Below are 19,925 nucleotides of genomic sequence, written 5' to 3'. Positions count from 1 at the left end.
CTCTCGCTTTACATTCCTTAATTAGGTATTTGAGTGACTTTCTCAATGTGGCTCAAAAAAATACTTACCAATTTGTTTTGAGCATATAGTTTTCTTTTCAGATCCATAATCCCCTCCAATTATGTTCCGCACTGACTGTTGTAGCAGATTTCACCAAATATATTGGATGAAAACACACAAAGATAGAAAATAAAACACATTAATTAAGCTTTTATATCTTACATTCTATAATTATTTACTTGGGCGTCAAAATCGCAGTTACCAAATCAAGAATTGAATCATAAGAAGGAAAGGTGTGTTCCAGTTCAAAATTGATTTGAATCATAAAATTCAGTTTACCATTCTTTAAATCTCATATTTCTCAATAAAATACTAATACATGTCCATATAACATATATATATAATACCATATTTCATGTCTGTGTTTACTCAACCCAATACATGATGCTCTGAGAAAGGATCCCTCAACATAGACACCCTGTAAGGGCCCACTCCCGGATATACCTGTTAGCATAGATAGATCCGAAATGAGGTCCTATTAAGTGGATGCAGATACAAGAAATTACTAAAAATATCCTTCAACGATACACCCTTCAATAGTAGAGACATAAGTAATTCCATTGCTACTAAATCCTTGCATATATGTTACATACGGACTGAGCATATTGCCCATACATTTCTATGAAGCAAGGGCTAAGCATTTAAAAACACAAAATAATCTGTAAGCCTGAGCCCTTTACACATATCCCAAAATTTTGGAAGTCAAGACAGTCTCTATACACCTCTAATCCTGACCCCTAGTCCCATTAGACTCACTTCCCATCATTGTTTTTCTCTTAACTGAGATGACAAAAAAGAAACAAGATGAGCCATAAGGCTCAACAAGTATATATAATATAGCAAGCGGATGTAAGTAAAAGGGCAAGCTATAAAGGCACAATTAACATGAAGTCAACGATAGACATTTGCCCAATACACGAACATAAATCAAGTTATGCCTTCATTTACTTGACCAATACACAACTCCTAAGGTTCCATAGGGAATTCAATACACACATTTCATCTCGTGGCCCATAAGGCCCTTTTTTTCGTTACACAACATCATACGTAGTACGTTTCAAATCAAACAATGCGAACAAGTCGCCCTGGTAGGATATCCCCCTGATTTTGTGAATGAGCCGCCCTAGTAACAAGCAATGCGGACAAGCCACCCTGATAGAAAACAATGCAGGCGAGCCACGCAAAATAATAGGTGCGCAAATGAATATATATATATATATATATCCAACATTCAACAATCACATAAATCACATGCACCTTTCAAGCCTTGACAATTCCACACAAATGCACAAGTAAATCATGCACATGTAACTCGCAAGTGATCATATGATTTCTAGACTTTAGAATGACACAACGGAATTCATGAAAACCACACTTTAGATTTTAGGCAGCTATCTAAATGGGAATTTAATGGACCTAGACATGGTAAAATTGCCCCATATTATACCAGAACATAGCCTATCGAGTTAGGAGCACAACAAAAAAAACATAACTCAATTCCGATATTCCTACAAGAAGTTATGCCCAAAAGAACGCAGACTATGTAGAGTTGTCTATAATCTTTAGTCGACTAATGAGTAGGATAGTCAACTTATAAGAAGATTAGTTAACTATTGAAAAGCTTAGTCGACTAGACCGAGAGTTGGTCTTCTGTAGGTTGGTAAACTCACTTATTAGTCGACTATTGACCCCAAATAGTTGACTAATGAGTCCAGAAACTCAAAAAATGATCAACAAACACACAAAATCCCCCACGGATCATTTTCTAACCCCCCAAGTTGCCATTTTGAAACAAAAATGGGATGAAATAAACCCCGTAGAAACTAGAACATGAATCCCAACAAAACCCAACATCAAGTTTGTTCAAAACCCAAGTTTAAAGAGAGAACGAAGATGACCCCCCGCAACCTATTTTAACATGGAAATAACAAAAGAAGGAGATTATTCACAAGGCTTTTAAAATCAAGAGAAGTAGCTCACAACACCAAAACAAAAAAGAATCACTTGCACAACAAAAACCAATGGTGCAAAAGGGAACTTGCCTTAGCTTGCCTAATATCGGAAAAGAAACCGAGAAGAAAAAGCCTCCTTACGCTGCCTTCCACTTGAAGCTTCAAACCGGCAAGATTAACGAAAGAAGAAAATGAGAAGAAGAGAAAAAAAGAACTATGGAGCCATGACCATCCTCCCAAATGACCATCCTACCCCTCTTTTAAGCACACCACACACACATATTAAGCCCATTTTAGTCTTTCTTCCATTTCCTTTTCTTCTCTATTTTTCCCATTTTGCTCTTTAACTCATTACAGACATAAATATAATTATTTCTCCACATTTCCTTTAATCCCTTTTTACTCATGTGTTACACACAATAATTACTTCCTTTCAACATTCATTTTTCCTTACCCCTTTATCACCTTGTAGAATAATTGTGGCATTTATAGCTTAACGCCTACCTTACCATATCACAAATAAAAAGAAATACAGATAACCACAAGTCATTACACGCCTTATTTGAGATAAAGCATGCTTAGTTTTCTTAAACAATTAAATTAATAAATATAATTATCTTATCTTTTACCACCTCCAATTTTAGTACCTATTAAACATATCTAATTAGCTTTCTTAAACAATCCAATTAATGGCTATCTTTTTCTTTTTAAAACAACTAATTAATATTAGCTAATAACTAATCATTGTTAGTGAGAGTATAATACAAAGCGAAATACAAACCAAATTTACTAATAATTAAAAAAGCCATTTATTATTGTCAAAAATACAACAATTAGAATTTGTGAGGCGAGAACCCTAGAGCAGCAGTAGAGCGAGGCGAACAGCTGGCAAGTGTCTATTTGTGGAAGTATGCGTTAGGTAGCTCTAGTCTTTGATTATCTGGCCAATGTCTAGAATAAGCCCTTAGAGATATTTTTGGTAGTGGGTTAATCCTTTTGTGAGTAGCCTCTTGTGCGTTCAAGGTACAACTACACTTACAAGAACAAGTTAGAAGGCATGTGGGAATTACTCACATACGTATGCCTTTCGATACTTAAGTCAGTATGTGAAGGAAAATAATGCACTAAATAAATGATGTAGTTAACGAATATCAAGAGGTATCTTTCCCCTCAAGATAAAGGTCATTTATAGTGTTCTTTATCAAATATTTGGGATGAACATGCATGCGATGAGCATGAGGACAATAGTCCTTAGTCTAATTGGAATGGGCTTAAAAGGAATCCCCCCAGCCTCAAGGAAACCTTAAGAATTTTTGCCTTAAGGATTTCGCCTTAAAGATCTCGCTTAAGGATTTTTTCCTTAAAGATCTCGTCTTAAGAATTTTGCCACAAGAATCTCGCTTTAAGGATTCTTGCCTTAAGGATCTCGCCTTGAGGATTTTGTCTTAAGGATCTCGCTTTAAGAATTTTTTCCTTAAGGATGTTGCCGTAAAAATTTTTGACTTAAGAATCTCGCCTTAAGAATTTTGCCACGAAGATTTTTGCCTTATGGATTTTTTCCTTTAGTCACCATCATGGAGCAAGGATGTTGTGGCAAGCTACTGTCAAAAGGAAAAGGAACGTTGGAATGTTGCAGCAAGAAGACAGGGAGGATTTTTTGGAACCGTGCCAAAAAGTCCCTTACTGTGCTATTTACAGGAAATAGTTCCCTTGAAAAATTTTACTCCCAAAATAATGAATATTTATATTATAAGCATTATTAATTATTTTCTTGCCATTTACTCATAATTTATTCTTTGAAAAAAATACTCCCACTTAGAATTACTCATTTAAAATAATCCCACTTAGATTTATTCATTCATCAGAAATAAGCTCACTTATATTTATTCACTTAGTGTTGTTTTGTTTAGATGATCATGATTTGGAAGCTGCTTTAATTTCATGGCTCAAATCTACTTGTTCGTTGCTGAAACTTTTGTCTAAGAATCTATCTTTACATGGTTTCTGGGAAGCTCTCTCAACTCAAAAGTAGTGTTCTGATATTAGTTGTAAATTATGGGCAATCAATCACATTTATAGTAACTTAGCAATAAATAATCACATTTATATTGAGTTTGCCTCGTTAAATCTTAGAACACACAATAATTAAGAGAAGATGTACCATTTAAAGACACCTATCTTTAATTACTATCTCATAATAATGATAGAAATCTATCAGTCAATAATTGTGTAGATTTTTTTTATAATTAATTACGATGGTATAGTTTTTGAACAAACAAAATTGTAAATCTTCTCAAAGCACAATTTTTTGCACAAACAATTAATACTGAAAATCCTCTCATGGCAATTTTGGGTGGATAAAATTAAAAATCATCACAATTCTAACTCTAAGGAGCGTTTGGTACGGGATAAGTTTTTAAATTCCTGGAATTCATGATTCTTGGAAATGTTCTTGGAAGTCTTTGATTTCCAGAATTTATGCAATTTTATGTTTGAATAGATTTAAACATTCTCTAGAATGTTGAGTATTTTTTTCTGAGAATCTTACATTCCTATGTTTGGTTTAAATATAACATCCTTGAGAATTCATGTTCTTTTTCTAAAATTATCCTTATTTAATTTTTTATTTAAAAATGATAAATTTCTGCTACTATGTAAAATATTGGGATCCACAATATCTTTAGAAAATAAAAAAATGTTATTTTTTTACACATTATATATATATATATGCATGTGTATGTATATATATATACATAATAATATATATGTTTGTATGAATATGTACTTTAATATATATAATATTTTATAATAAATAATATAAATATATTATAATATATTTTTATATTTAATATATAAGATATATAATATGTTTGTATGAAGTTATAAAAGGGTAAGGGGTATTTTAATCTTTTTATTTGTTAAAAACATTCTCAAGTTCATAAAAAACTTGGATTCCCAACTCCCTATAGAAATCTTTTTGTGGGAAAGTTACTTAAAAATTATACTGAGAATTCTATTTCTTAGGATTCTTTTTATAAGAAATTATACCAAATATGGGAATACAAATTCCCAACCTAACATTCCCAGAAATCTTAAAATTTTTTCTGTATCAAACTCCCCCTAAGTAACTTATGGGTAACTCTTAATAAATAACTCTAGACACAAACCTAGCTAATAACGTGTTATAGCCTCTCAAATTAATGAGGTGCAATCACCTAACAACTGCTGCGATTATAATAATTTTAATGGAATTGAGAGTATCCAACCTTTTATCCCTATCTCTCATCAAAATCAATTGGGTTTAATCTAGCTAGATTAATTTATATATTAAATATTAAATTTGAAAAGTAATCTAAAATTAAAAAGTAAGCACATAGATCTTATTAGTCGAACAAGGGACATGAAGAGTCAGGCATAATTGTGATTCACTTGGCTCTCTATCGAGCTAAAAAATAGGAGTCGATTAAGTCATATTGTGAGAACAAATTTTTGATTCAAAATACTTAGCATTTTATATTGAGATGAACTAAAGAGATTTGTAAGAATTTTATTTGTGTCAAGACACTGTCAGAATAGGGGATTTGAATGTGGAAAGCTATGGTTGGATGCTTTGATGCTTCATTAATTAAGCAAAGGGCAATGCAGGTCCTCCCCTACATACACTGGTGCATGTACATAACAAGCATTTCTATTTCTACCATCTAATTCATATCCTTACAAGTCAAGCTATGATTCTTGAATCAACATCTTCGAAAACCAAAATCACTTTGGATGAGAGAAATTTGATGTAACATCTCGCATCGAGTGATAGAAAGAATCAGAACAACTTATTTTGATAGGCCTATGTGAACTTCCTAGGAGGTCACCCATTCTTGAACTTCCTTAGGTCAAGCACGTTTCACCTGAGAGTTTATTGTCTACATTTAACCCAAAAGATATCCAGCTGGTGTTGATTTATTTCTTACTTATTCTCGATATATAATACCCTTCTTTGGACTCTTGGAATATTACATTTGATGATGCCATGAAGAGAAATGTGATTATGCCTTCCCTCCCCCCTCTACTCAACACAAAAAAAAAAAAAAAAAATCCAATTGTCAAGGTCGAACTAGCTCTCTAGTTCTTCTGATAATTCCTCCACACCAACGGTCCAAATATGGTGAGGTCAATCTCTTTTGCAGCCTCTGCTACCAGTTCTCCATCCATTTCTCTCCACCCCTTGGGCTCGTTTTTGAAATACAGCTCGACCATCATATCGATGGTCTTAGATTCCACCTCCTTCCACCAAATCAAACTATCCAAAACCATCTTCAAAGTGGCTTCAGTGCCATCAACCCTGCGATCCTAATTCTTCATAACTCCAAACTAGGGCCGACCCAAGGCTTAATGGGCCCTAGGCTATAATAAATTTTGTGGCTCTTCAAAAAATAATAAAAATTATTAAAAATTTATTTTTCTTGCTTTTTGATATGTAAAGTCATTAATAAAATTTTTGTATTCTAATTTAGAAAGTAAATCTTTTTCAATTGATAATATTGCTAAATTACTTAATCTTTCTTATGACATAGTTGAATGTAAATAAAATTTTATTAATTTTAATTTTGAAAAACTTCTTTCTATTGAAGCTACAATAGAAATAGTTAATAATATTCTATAAGTTATCCATGCATTTGGAAAATAATTTATTTGTTTTATAAAATTTAATATCGCAAGTGGTGTTTTAATTTCTATGGTTATAATTTCTTTTAAAATTTTAATTTTGAAAATAAATCTAAACCATCAATATCATATAGCATATCATGTTTTAGAAAAAATTTAATATTTAAATAATTTTTTTTCAAATTATTATCATCAAGCAATTTTAACTTTTTTGTATTATAAAGAAAACTAAAATTATCTTCATAAATTTTAAATTATTCAAATCTATTTTGAAGGAAGGAAATAGCATGATCCGTTGAATATGTAAAATAATTAATTCTAAAATATTCTTCCCTAGATAATTTCATCTCCTCATTTTCATTCTCATCAAATTATTTTTTCTTCTTTTTGTTTGTTTTTCACAAAACTTTGGTTTTATATTCATTTATTGTGCAATTTCTTTAGCAGCAATCATAAAAGATTTAAAACCATCTTCTCTATAGTTTTAAAAAAAGACATAAGACATATCAAGTGATCTATTGCAATAGCAATGTCCATATCTTTATATTGTAAATATTTACTAACTGTATTAATAGCAAATAACATATCATACCAAATAATCATGCCTAACAAAAATTCAAAACTTTCAATATCATATGTTGCTAAAGAAATAGCTTCACTTCTTGTTTTAGTATCCTTATTAGTTTCTATTAATTGATATAAAATATCTCTTATTTGTGGAGCTTGATATCTTATTGCTTTAACACTTTCAATACGGCTTTCCCAACATGTTTGTGATAATAGTTTAAGTGTCAAATTTAAAACATGATTTTGTAAAGTTTTCCATCTTTTTGTAGAAGAATAAAATAATGTATATATACGTTGTGCCAAAAAATGTCTAGTATTAGCACATGAATTAGCCATATCACAAAGAACTAAATTAAGATTGTGATAACCACAGGGTGTACAAAATGCTCTAGAATTTATATTTAATAATTTTTTTTGCACACCTTGATGTTTACCTTTCATATTAGATCCATTATCATATCATTGTCCTCTCACATTATTTATATCAAGTTCAAGATTTTTTATTTTTCTTGTGAGTACATTAAAAATACCTTGACCAGAGATATCATCCACTTTTAAAAAATTTCTAAAATACTCTTATATTTTTATCGGACTTGTTGAAATATCTACACATCTTAATATAAGAGATATTTGTTCCTCATGACTTGCATATGGGGCACAATCAAGTATAATTGAAAAATATTCTGATTCTTTAATTTTTTTAATAATAATATTTCTTATTTCTAATGCTAAAATATTTATCAACTCATTTTGTACTCTATGACCAATGTAATGGCTTTGAATTTCTCCATTTTGAATGCATCTAAGGTGTTCTTGCATTATTGGATCAAACTCAGCAATTGTTTTAATTAAGCTTAAAAAATTTCCATTATTATCTTGATAAATCTTCTCATTTGTACCACGAAATGCCAAATTATTTTTGAAAGATTTTTTACAATAGCAATAATTCTTATTAATACATTCTTCCAATGCTCTTTCTCTTTATTTATTTTCTCTTGTAATTGTTGATCAATTTTTTTATTTAAATAACTTACAACAATAACAAAATATTTCTCTTGTATTTGATTTCAAATTAAATAACTTACAACAATAACAAAATAATTTATCTAATTCTTTTGAGTTTACTAACCATTTTCTATCATATTTTTCTCCATTTGATAAATTTCGAATATAATGAATTGTAGAAAAGTATCTAGAATTTTTATTTCTTAGAAAATCTAAAACATATCTAATTGAACCTTTTGCAACTAATAAATCAATCATTTTTGCGTCTAAAATTTTTCATTGTGCGAGATCATAAATATTTTTAATAGTTATTTCATCTTCATTATTAACATTTTTATTCTTGTTGATTATTACATTTTCTTTTAAATTTTTATCATATTCTTCACTATTTTTTTTGGTGAATTTGAACTATTATCCTCAAAAATTTCTTCACAATAATCGACTAATTTTTCATTTAAATATTCATTTGGTTTTTCTAGTATTTGGGGTATAGTATTAATAACAAATCTCTCAAGTGCACATTTTTGGGATTGAATTAGTTCTTCTACATTTCTTCTTTTCTTACGTTTTTCAAATCAATTCATACTTTCTAGTAGACATTTTTATTCAAACAATAATTAATTCTATGCCCCTAATTTTATTTTGCTAAAATAAAAATAATTATAAAAAATACTAGAAAGTAGGAATGATAGCACCTAATTATGCTATTTTAGTTGCACTTTCGGTGAAATAGTGATAAAACTTGATATTATTACCTACAAAAAAAATAATTAAAACATATGACGTTAAAAACTAACCAATGATATTGAAATAAAATAATAGTAAGACAATGTATCAGTCACTGATATCAATCGAACTGGTAAGATAAATTGTTGACGTACGAGAACCGTCAACCGAAGTTCGAGAGCCCGCAATGCAATAACAGATGACGAAGACTAAGGAACAGAAGCAAATGAACCAACAATAAGCATACAAGATTTTTACGTGGTTCGGCTCAAATGATGCCTAGTCCACGGCTGTTCTCTGATTATTCTGGCAGAGTCACAGTATATAATTTTTTGTGATCCCTTTACAGTGGCGTATTCTTCTCTATAAATAGAGTCGTGTTGTTTACAATTCGAATCAGTTCTAAATATGGAAGGAGTCTATTCCGTTGATGGCGCTTTCCTTATCGGCTCCAGAATATCAGGGATAGGTTCCTTGTCTTCAAGGATTTGAATTATTTCTGATAGGCAGGTGTATATCGCTTCCGACAATCTCGCGGTCTCCTAGCTGTTCTAATCTTTGGCGCATCCTTCGGCGAAGCGGAAGTCGTGATGTTGTGATGTTGGGATGTTGTTTTGAGTGAGCTCGCTTAGAGCGAGCTCGCTGTCTTCAGGTGACCTGACTTTTTATCGTGAGACTTCATTAGTGGTTCTCAATCTCTGGGCCTGGCGAGCCTCTAAGGAACTCCGGCCGGCCTACTGTGCCTTGGGTATTTTGGGTTCGCCCTGCGCAACCAAGTCTAGCCCGTCAGCTGAATTCCGGAGATCGCCCATAACATAAGCCCCCCAGCTCTAGTACGAGCTACGGACTGAGAGCTGTTTTAGTTGTCGTGATCTGTTTATCCACGTTTCAGACTATCTCCAGTTCCTTCCTCGAGAAACGTTTCAAATGGCACGTTTTGTTCGTACCGCTTTTAATGTGCGCACTTTCCCATTACTGCGCGTGATTATGCCTATGGGCCCCATGAGATATCGTGCGGCCGATTTACTTGGGGTATGCTATGAGCCGTTCTCAAATCCGACGACTGAGATCTTTCGGGTAAAAGGTATAAATAACGGGCAGAGGCTTCCTTCTTCCCTCTTCGCTTGTCATTTTGAATTTTTGCAAAGGCTTGTTCCTCCGTCTTTTCGCTCAGCATCGGTTACGATCGCCTTCTTGGTTCTTGGGTGCCTTTGCTGTCGTTCCCAACTCCGGCACCACTCGCCTGCTATTTTTCTAGTAAGTTCCAACTCTTTTAATTTTCCTTTTGGTTAACTGCACTTCAGCCTTACTCGTGTACTGCCTTCTTCGTGATGGCTCGTCTTTTTCTAGTTTTGGAGCGTCGTCTGCCCCTTTTTAGGCTCGTGGCTGTAGAATCGAGCTCGTCTCACGTTTAGATATCTTCCGGGCTGGAATGTCCAGCCCTCACCCCCCATTGGCTTTAGGCAGTCCTTGTTTCGCGGACCTTACGCAACTTGATTGAATGGGGGAGTCCCTAGGGCTTTTTTTTTTGTGAGTACTGGTCGGCTTCCGGCGACTTGACTCTAATTTTGTCATAGATGTCCTTCTCAGGTCACAGGCGTCGTGACTACAAGATAGGAGACATGGACACTCCGACTTCTTCGGAGCCATGCGAAGGGTGGGAAGAGACTATTCAAGAGCTCTCCTCTCTGCGAGATGGGGGCGCTCGGGAACTCGCTTTGTCTGTCTCTGCTGCTTCGTCTCAGCGATCTGGGGATGACCGAAGCGCCCGCGATGTGTTCGAGCGTCATCCTTCAAACGTGACCTTCAGCGAGCTCAATTCATGGGTTAGGGAGTATAGCTTCCCTTCGAGCTCCAGTGCCATGGATCCTTCTCCTGAGGACCATGCTGCCAACCCTCCTAAATGGTTCATTGCTCTGAGCCTTCAACATATAGAATCTGGTTTTAGGTTTCCAGTCCCTCCTTACTTGATAGCTCTCCTAAATGACCTAAGGCTTTCGCCTTTCCAGCTCACCCCAAACTCCTACGCTCAACTTTCTTCATTAGCTCTCCTTTTTAAGAGGGCAGGCCTTGAGCCTCCATCCCCTAGGATCGTTAGGTTCCTCTTCTCTTTCAAGGGTTTAGGTAGGGGGCTGTACTATATCACAGCTCGTAGGTCCAAATATAAAGATCTCCTGCCAAAAGGTAAGGCAAAGGGGAAGTCTAACGTAGGGGCGTACAAGGCATGGTGGTTTTTTGCCTCTTGCATTTCTCTTCACGAGCTCACGAGCTACGGCTTCGTTCAATGTCCCAGTAAGCGAGCTCATATCCTTGTTTTTCATGCTTTTCCCTCACACTTTTGACTAACTGCTTTCCTTTTCAGATACTTCTGGTGAAAAGCCCAACTTGACCAAGGGCGACGTTGAGTTGCTCGAGAGTGTTGCGGCTCTGAAGACAGATGCCGACGACATCAAGCCTTCTGACAACCTGCTTCGTAAGTTCGGGCTTACCCCCTCCCTCAACGTAAAAGAGATAGACAAGAAGAGGATAGGGGTCCGAGGGAGGAAGGACGTTAAGTCCGCCCTTGAACAGATTGACTTGGGTGTGAGCTCGGACGAAGGTGATCGAGAGGAACAGGCTGGTCCATCAATGCCGAGGACGGTAAAACTGAAGTACGCCCCGCACGGCAAGTCGGCGGTGACCTCTGCTGCAACTTCTTCGGCTCCGACCTCGCAAGCTCGGGTGGATGCGCCCGGGTTTGAAGGGTCCATAATACCTGCAGCCGATCCTCCGGTGATTCCATCTGCTCTATCCGCCCCAGAGACAGTCACGACCCACGACTCCGAGGTGGTTGTGGCTATACCTGCTCGTGGGAAGGCTCGGGCCGAAGGTCAAACCGCCTCAGCTTCTGGGAGCAAAAGGAAGGCTCCATCGACTTCGTCTCCTATTACAAGGAGCTAAGCCGAGAAGAAGAAAAAGGCTGTCGCTCCTCCGGACTCCGCGGCCCAAGAGGTTTCTGCAGGGGGAGTATACTTCGACATACTTTCGGACAACCTGAACTGCGTCCTTGGGAATTCTGCTCAGGCCTTGGAGAGGGAGAGCGTTACGGGGGAAAGGCTCCCACTCTTTTCTGCTCGTCACGGCCTCTTGGTAAGCTTTCCTTGTCTTTCATTTCTTCGTCGTTCCTTTTGCTTGCAAGTTTACATGTTTTGTTTTGTTTTTCCTTTCAGTCTGTCCTCAGTTGTGTCAAACAAGCGGAGGAACTTTCTGTCCTCCTGAAGAAGAAGGAGAGGCTTGCGACTCTCGCGAGGGACCTCAAGGAGGATAAGAGGAAGTTGCAAGATAGCCTCTCCTATCTGACGCAGGAGACCCAGAAGATGCGGAGTCACCAGGAGGGGCTCGTAGACCGCATCCGAATAGCCGAGGAGGCTAAGAGGGAAGCTGAGGATGAGCTCTTTAAAGAGAAATCTATGTATGCCGAGGCCTTTTCCGGTTATAACGTGAAGCTCAAGAAAGCCTCGGAAGAGCTGGAGGAAAGCAGGAAGGCATAGAGGTCGGCCGAGGAGCGAGTTGACGCTGTCGCTCGTGAGCTGGAAAAGTTCAAGGAGGAGCTCGTGCGGAAAGAAGTTGAGGTTGAAGCTCGGGTGACCCAAGAGCGCGAAGAGGCTCCCTCAGAAAATTCAATCGAGTTTCTGTATACTTTGTGGACAGTTCACCCCGAGCTGGACGTCTCTTTCTTTGGCGATGATGCCGTGGAAGAGTTCGCAAGGTATGCAGCTGAGGCAGCTAAAAGAGAGGCTGCTGGGACTTCCACTCAGCCTGATCAGGCCGAAGCCCCCCTACTGAAGATGCTCAGCTCGAGGCCGCTCCTCCTACTGAAGATGCTCAGCTCGAAGTAGCTCCTCCTACTGAAGATGCTTAACTCGAGGCGGCTGCTCCTCCTCAAGATGTTGCCGGCCTTCCTCATGAAACCCCGGTTCCCCCCTCTGACTAGGGTTTTTCTCCCCCTTTTTTTTTTTTTTTTGTAAGACATTTGCGTTTCAATGAAAAACCCAATGCTTTTGTATCTCTTTGGTTTTTTGAAAATTTCCAAATTTCCGCATTGTTAGCTCGTTATCGGCTGTTCGAAGACCCGTCAAGGAGTTCGCACCTCGAAATGCTTCGGATATTGGCCCAGCTCAACGCTCAACCTTGCAACCCCCTTACCGCATCCCCCCTAGCTCATAGTTCCTCATGCAATCTGGGAGCTAAGGTTTAATTCTCCGGCGACCTATCCTTTGCTTTACGAAGTTGGATCGTCGTCTTGGGACTCGCCATATCCTTGGGAACAATTTTTGGACTCCGGGAATAGTCAGCGGACCTAAGAACGAGGGCTACCATTATGGCCCTGCTTTTCATGGTTTTGACCGTGCGTCCCCCCTTGTTCCAGAATGGGGCTTATAAATACCCCATTTGTTTTCAAGCTATCAGGGCATGTTTATTCTGGGTTGCTTAGTGGAATGTTCTTGCAGGCATGAGGCTGCTCGCTGTACCCCGATATTTTAGCTATGGCCAAGCGGTCCGGCAATCTTCTTCTTCTTTTTCCGTCGAATGTGGGAGGAAGAAGATTGTCGGTCGCTCGGTCAAAGCTGAAGATTGTTAGATCGCGCGGCTAAAGCTTGAAGACTGCCGAGCCACTTGGGATCCGGCGAACTTCATCTTTTTCTTGCTTTCAAGGGAGGCCAGAGATTATTGTGGACTCTGGTTATCCTTTAGTTTGTTTAGGCTTCATTCCTTCATGTTGTAGTTCGGTAGAAAATTCTTGTATCAGACACCTTCTTGTAATAAAACCATGTTCGCCTTGAATTAATCCTGTGATCTTTAAAGAGTTTCTCAGAACGATTGTTCTTTAATAATAAATCATTGATTGTAGGTCACATGTTGCTTGTCGCGAAAGCTTTGCCTAGTTGAGCGGCAGGTCGTAAATAATTTATAGATCCTTTGATCAGCTCGTCAAGAGGATAAATGATCTGCTATTTGAAGTAACTTATAAAACCAAAACGAGCTGTCACAAACATAGAGAGAGTTGTAGTGCGACTTGGCCAAATCGTACGCCTGCATAGACCATTTCACGACCGCAGCTAACGGGCTGCGGCTCGAGACGAGCTTCCCGTGATATTTTTGCGGGAAAGTCGAAGACAGCCAGGATACACGTCCAGGTAGGTCACGGATCGACCTCAGCTAATATATCAAGGCTTTTCTTGTAAATTCGTGGAGTTGAAGATCCGACCAAGATATATGTCCAGGTAGGTCGCATAGCGACCTCAGCTAACATACCATGGCTCTTCCGTGGTTGGTTCGAGGAGGGGGAATACACAGGTAGACCGCAGGCTATGAGGGTCTCAGCTAGTGATCCCTTCGCTCGAGATAGAAGTGGTTGCCCAGGTAGGCGCCAAACCGTGACATTGGGTCAAGATGAATGGGCCTCAGCTAGCAAACCACGACTTGGGGGAGGACCAAGAGGAATGCTCAGATAAGCCCCAAACCATAGCCCGTCGACTAAGATGAATGAGCCCCAGCTCGCAAACCATGGTTTTTACCCTTCCCCCGAAAATGTTAAGATGTCGTGGTGGAGAATAGACAACAAAGAGCGGCAAAATTGATCAGGCAAAAATTTATTAATCTCAATCGAGCTTAAAGAATTGAAACATGAAACATAGGCAAAAATAAACACTTTTACTGATAGTAGGGGCGGAGGTGCTCCGCGTTCCAGGCTCGTGGGAGGACAGCTCCGTCCATGTTGGCTAGATGGTACGCCCAATTGCCCAAGTCTTCGTGGATGACAAAGGGTCCTTCCCAGTTTGGGCCAAGCGTGCCGTCACTGGCTTTCCGAGCTGCGGGAAGTATTAAGCATAGCACGCGATCCCCAACTTTATAATGCCTGATTCGGACTTTTCTATTATAGTAACGCGCTACCCTTTGTTGGTATACGGCATTCTTTAAACGAGCTATGTCTCTTGCTTCCTCCAGTAGGTCCAAATTTACAGCTAGCAGTTCATGATTCCCTTCTGGGTTGAAAGTGGCTCTTCACTGGCTTGTTACCTCATATTCTGTTGGGATCATAGCTTCGAATCCGTAGGCCAACGAAAAAGGAGTCTCCCCTGTGCTGGTGCGAGCTGTCATCCGATATGCCCAGAGCACTGTTTGCAGTTCGTCTGCCCAAGCGCCATTCCTGTTCTCTAGCTTCGTCTTTAGGGCGTGTTTGATGATCTTGTTAACTGCCTCGACCTGCCCGTTCGCTTGGGGGTGATCTATGGTTGTGAAGCTCTTTTGAATGCCTAGTGACTCACAAAACCGAATGAACTACTCGTTGGTGAATTGAGTCTCGTTGTCCGTAATTATCTGCTGTGGGACCCCAAACCTGCAAATGATATTATCCCAGACGAATTTTTGTACCTTGGAGGTGGATATTTCGGCGAGTTCTTTCGCTTCGGCCCACTTGGTGAAGTAATCTACCGCCACGATAATGTGCTTGCAGTTGCCTCGAGCCGTTGGGAGCGGCCCGATCAGGTCCATGCCCCAGAAAGCAAATGGCCACGGGCTGCTCATCTGTTGGAGGTAGGCCGGAGGAGCTCGCGGGACTTTAGCAAACCGTTGGCACTTTTCACACCTCTTTACCAACTCTATCGCATCCTGTTTCATCGTGGGCCAATAGAAACCCTGCCGAAGTGCTTTCTGGGCTAGCGACAGAGCCCCAGCGTGGTTGTCGCAATGTCCGGCATGTATTTCCTCCAACACGATCCGACAATCGGGGCCCTCGATACACCTTAACAGTGGGGCTGTGAATCCTCGCTTATACAACACCTCATCGTGGATACAGTAGCGGACAGCTCAAGCTCGCAGTCTGCGCGCTTCGAGTTTGTCTATTGGCAGCTTTCCGCCTCGTAGATACTCCAGAATAGGACTCATCCATGAACCCTGGGGCGCGCCAATCTCCATCGTCTCAGCTGATTGTTCCGTGCTAGGGGCAGCTAGAAATTCCACCGGTATAGCCCCCAGGAACTCTGTATCTCGCGCAGTTGCCAGTCGAGCTAGTGCGTCCGCATGAGAATTTTGAGAATGGGGAATCTGGGGTACCTCGAATCTTGGGAGAAGGGCCAGAAGTTCGCGCGCTTTGAGCAGGTATGCCGCCATCTTTGCACCTTTCGCTTGATATTCCCCTCGTATTTGATTAATGACCAGTTGGGAGTCGCTGAGGATTACAACTGCTTCAGCTCGTACTTCTTTTGCCAGGCGTAACCCTGCGAGCAATGCCTCGTACTTCGCCTCATTGTTGGTAGCTCGAAAATCGAATCGTAGGGCACAGAGGATCCTGTGGCCCTCCGGGCTAATTAACATAACTCCAGCTCCAGCTCCTTGATCGTTTGACAATCCGTCAACATATAGTTCCCAGGATGGTCCTTCCGAGGCTTCTTCTCCCACTTGGGCTGGTCCAGTGAATTCAGCAATGAAATTCGCGAGTGCTTATCCTTTGATAGCCGTCCTTGGTCTATATTCCAAGTCGAACTGAGCGAGCTCGATCGCCCATTTTAGTAGGCGGCCTGAGGTGTCTGGTTTCTGCAAAATCTGCTTCAGGGGGTACTTGGTCAGAACGTCGATCTGATGGGCTTGGAAATAAGGACGCAACTTCCTCGATGCTGTGACTAGGCAGTATGCGAGCTTCTCCATCAGTGTGTACCTTGTTTCTGCGTCCACCAACCTCTTGCTGACGTAGTAGACGGGGTATTGCACCTCTTCTTCCTCTCGAACCAATGCTGCGCTAGGAGCGTGCTCTGACACTTCCAGATAGACGACCAATTTTTCCCCATCCTTGGGTTTTGAAAGTAGTGGCGCTTGCCCCATATACGCCTTCAACTGCTGGAACGCGAGCTCGCATTCTCCGCTCCAATCGAAGCCTTGGGCCTTCCTTAACGTATTGAAGAAAGGAATACATTTGTCAGTCGCTTTGGAGATAAAGCGGCTCAGGGCAGCGACCTGACCGGTAAGGCTCTGTACATCCTTCTTCTTTGTGGGAGATCTCATATCCAGCAAGGCCTTTATTTTCTCCGGGTTGGCCTCGATGCCTCTGTTGTTGACTATGAATCCCAAGAATTTCCCGGAAGCCACTCCAAAAGTGCACTTCAGTGGATTTACTTTCATGCGATAGCTCCTGAGGACCTCGAACATTTCTCCTAAATCGCGAACATGATCTGCGACCTGCTCAGATTTAACCAGCATATCGTCGACATATACCTCCATTATTCTCCCAATCTGTGCTTCGAACATTGTATTCATGAGCCTCTGGTAGGTGTCCCCAGCATTCTTCAGTCTAAACGGCATAACTTTGTAGCAGTACAGCCCACGATCGGTGATAAATGACGTGTGCTTCTCCTCGCTAGAATTCATGGGGATCTGGTTGTATCCTGAGTAGGCGTCCATGAAACTGAGGAGCTGGTGCCCCGCTGTTGCATCCACGAGCTGGTCAATCCTGGGAAGGGGAAAGCTGTCTTTCAGGCAGGCCTTGTTCAGGTCGGTGAAGTCGATGCAGGTCCTCCATTTTTCGTTCTTTTTCTTCACCAGGACTGGATTGGCTACCCAGATTGGGTATTGGGCTTCTCTGATGAATCCATTGTCCAAGAGCTTATCCACCTTCTCTTTAAGGGCGGCGTAACGCTCTGGAGTCATTAACCTCCTCTTCTGCCACACTGGTCTGTAGCTGGGGTCCACATTGAGCCTGTGCGACATGACCTCCGGGGCTATGCCTACCATATCTTCATGGTTCCAAGCAAACACGTCCAGGTTAGCTTTAAGGAATTCAACCAATTGATACTTTACCTCAGGGGCCAGATTCTTTCCGAGCTTTAGACACCTTTCAGCATCCACTTCGCTGGTCGGGACTTCTTCAAGTTCTTCCACCGGGCCGGAGGCTTTGTCACAATCCACTTCTCGAGGATCCAGGTCATAGTTTACCCCGCTCTGACTAGAAGGTCGCTGAGCTCCTCCTGCGACCACGTTCACTCTCTTTCCTTTGGCCCCCATCTTGACCGCGTCCTCATAGCAGCGTCTCGCGAGGTGTTGTTCTCCCCGCACACATCCTGTTCCATTGTCAGTCGGGAACTTGACGGTCAGAGCCCTAATTGAGGCGACCATGTCCAGCTCGTTCATCACCGGCCGCCCGAGCACGACGTTGTACGCTGAGGGACAGTCAATAATAAGGAATTCTGCCATTGCCGTTGCTTCGCGACCTGGGCTCCCAACAGTGAATGGGAGTTTAACCCGCCCTATGGGAACAACTGCGTCTCCCGTGAATCCGTAGAGCGGCTCTAGGGATGAGCTCAATTGCTCGGGCCCTAGTCCCATTTGGTCGAAACAGGCCCTATACATCACATTCACCGAGCTGCTAGTGTCTACCATTATTCTTCGTACCTCCATGTTGCCGATGCGAGCACGAATGACAAGGGCGTCATTGTGCGGCCAGTGTATGTCCTTGGCATCATCTTTGGAGAAGGTGATTTCTTTCATTGCCACCCTAGTTCGCTTAGATGGTCCCGTCTGCTCAATAGATCCTGCTATCAAGACGTGATTAGTTTCGCGTACATACCTTTCATGCGACCTGTTCGATGTGCCTGCTAGGTGAGGTCCACCGTGGATTGTGTAGATCGTTCGAACCATAGGTGCATGCTCATCCTCGGGGGGAGGTCGTTGATTCGTCTGCTGGGGTGGCTGGTTTGAAGGTCGCACCACGTAATCTCGCAGCCAGCCCCTTCGAATCAGTTCTTCAATTGCATCTTTTAGGGCGTAGCATTTGGAGGTGTCGTGCCCTACCTCGTTGTGGTACGCACAAAACTTCTCCTGGTTTCTGAACTTATTGGGAGTTTTAATCGGGTTCAGCCTCCCGAAATCTTCTCTCCTCTTCTCCATAGCGAAAATCCTCTCTTGAGAATCCGATAGGGTCGCATAGTTGTTGAAACGGTCCTGCCTTGGAGGTCGCTCCTCCCGCTCTTCCCGTCAAGCTCGCTTGGCTACCTGATTGCTAGACCGCTCATCATGGTTGTCCCTTCCATTTCCCCCGTCATTTGTTTTCCTATCTCGGCTAGAACTCCCGGCTTCCTCCTCATGTCCGGCGGGCTTCTTTGAACCGAATGCCTCTTCCCACCGGATCTCCTTTGCAGCTCGCTCATAGAACTCCCCCAGATCTGTAACGGGGGATTTGTAAATGCTCTCATAAAGCTTCCCGTCTTTCCGGAGGCCTGCCGAGATGGCCGTCAAGATACTTTCATCAAAGGGACTTTCGACATTACTCATCTCGCGCCGGAACCTAGCGATGTAGTCCTTGAGGGACTCGCTCGACCTTTGGAAGACCGTGGCGAGGTGGCACGAAGGAGCGAGCTGCCGCCTCAGTGCCCTGTACTGACCAAGGAACCTCCGCTGGCATTCTTCCCAACTTCCAATGCTGCGAGATGGAAGGCTTCTGAGCCAAGCACGCGGAATGTCTCCCAAGGTCGTGGGGAACACTCGACACTTTACCAGCGAGCTAGTGGTCTGCAGGTCCATTTGGACATTGAATGCGTCCAGATGGTCATAGGGGTCGCTGTCCCCATTGTACTGCGGTATGCTCGGAACCTTGAATCTCCTGGGGAGAGCTTCGAGCTCAACTTCTCTCATGAACGGGGTCCTCTCTCCGTAGCCACTATTTTGGCCACGAGTTCCTTGCCGTGCCTTCAACTCCTACACCCTTTGAAGCAACTCCTCTACAGTTGTGTCCTGGTCCGCAGATCGCTGGGGCTGCGGTTGCTTGCTTCCTTTCCCTGGGGAGCGATATAATGGGGAGTCTGTACTTTTGGACTTTGAATTGGGAGAATTTACTGACCTTTCTGGCGAGGAAACTCTATCAGCTTCTCTTTCATTTGGCAGGGGCCTTCCCTCTCGTGGGTGGCGAGCTCTCCGGGGTGATGGTGG

The 19,925-nt window shown here is 41.3% G+C and overlaps 1 protein-coding gene across 1 annotated transcript; it reads right to left on the bottom strand.

Moving 5' to 3' along the window:
- Nucleotides 1-16,451: 16,451 nt before the first annotated feature.
- LOC127790956 (uncharacterized) lies at nucleotides 16,452-18,887 on the bottom strand. The gene is made up of 2 exons (XM_052320691.1): nucleotides 17,544-18,887; nucleotides 16,452-17,444 (listed from the first exon to the last, which is right to left on the bottom strand). Exons 1-2 carry the CDS (start codon nucleotides 18,885-18,887, stop codon nucleotides 16,452-16,454), a joined length of 2,337 nt encoding a protein of 778 aa, XP_052176651.1.
- Nucleotides 18,888-19,925: the final 1,038 nt, after the last annotated feature.

The sequence above is a fragment of the Diospyros lotus genome, chromosome 14 (assembly GCF_014633365.1).
Source record: "Diospyros lotus cultivar Yz01 chromosome 14, ASM1463336v1, whole genome shotgun sequence".
Taxonomy (NCBI): domain Eukaryota; kingdom Viridiplantae; phylum Streptophyta; class Magnoliopsida; order Ericales; family Ebenaceae; genus Diospyros; species Diospyros lotus.
Note: the sequence above shows the minus strand (reverse complement) of the source record. Positions and strands in the feature narration are given on the sequence as shown.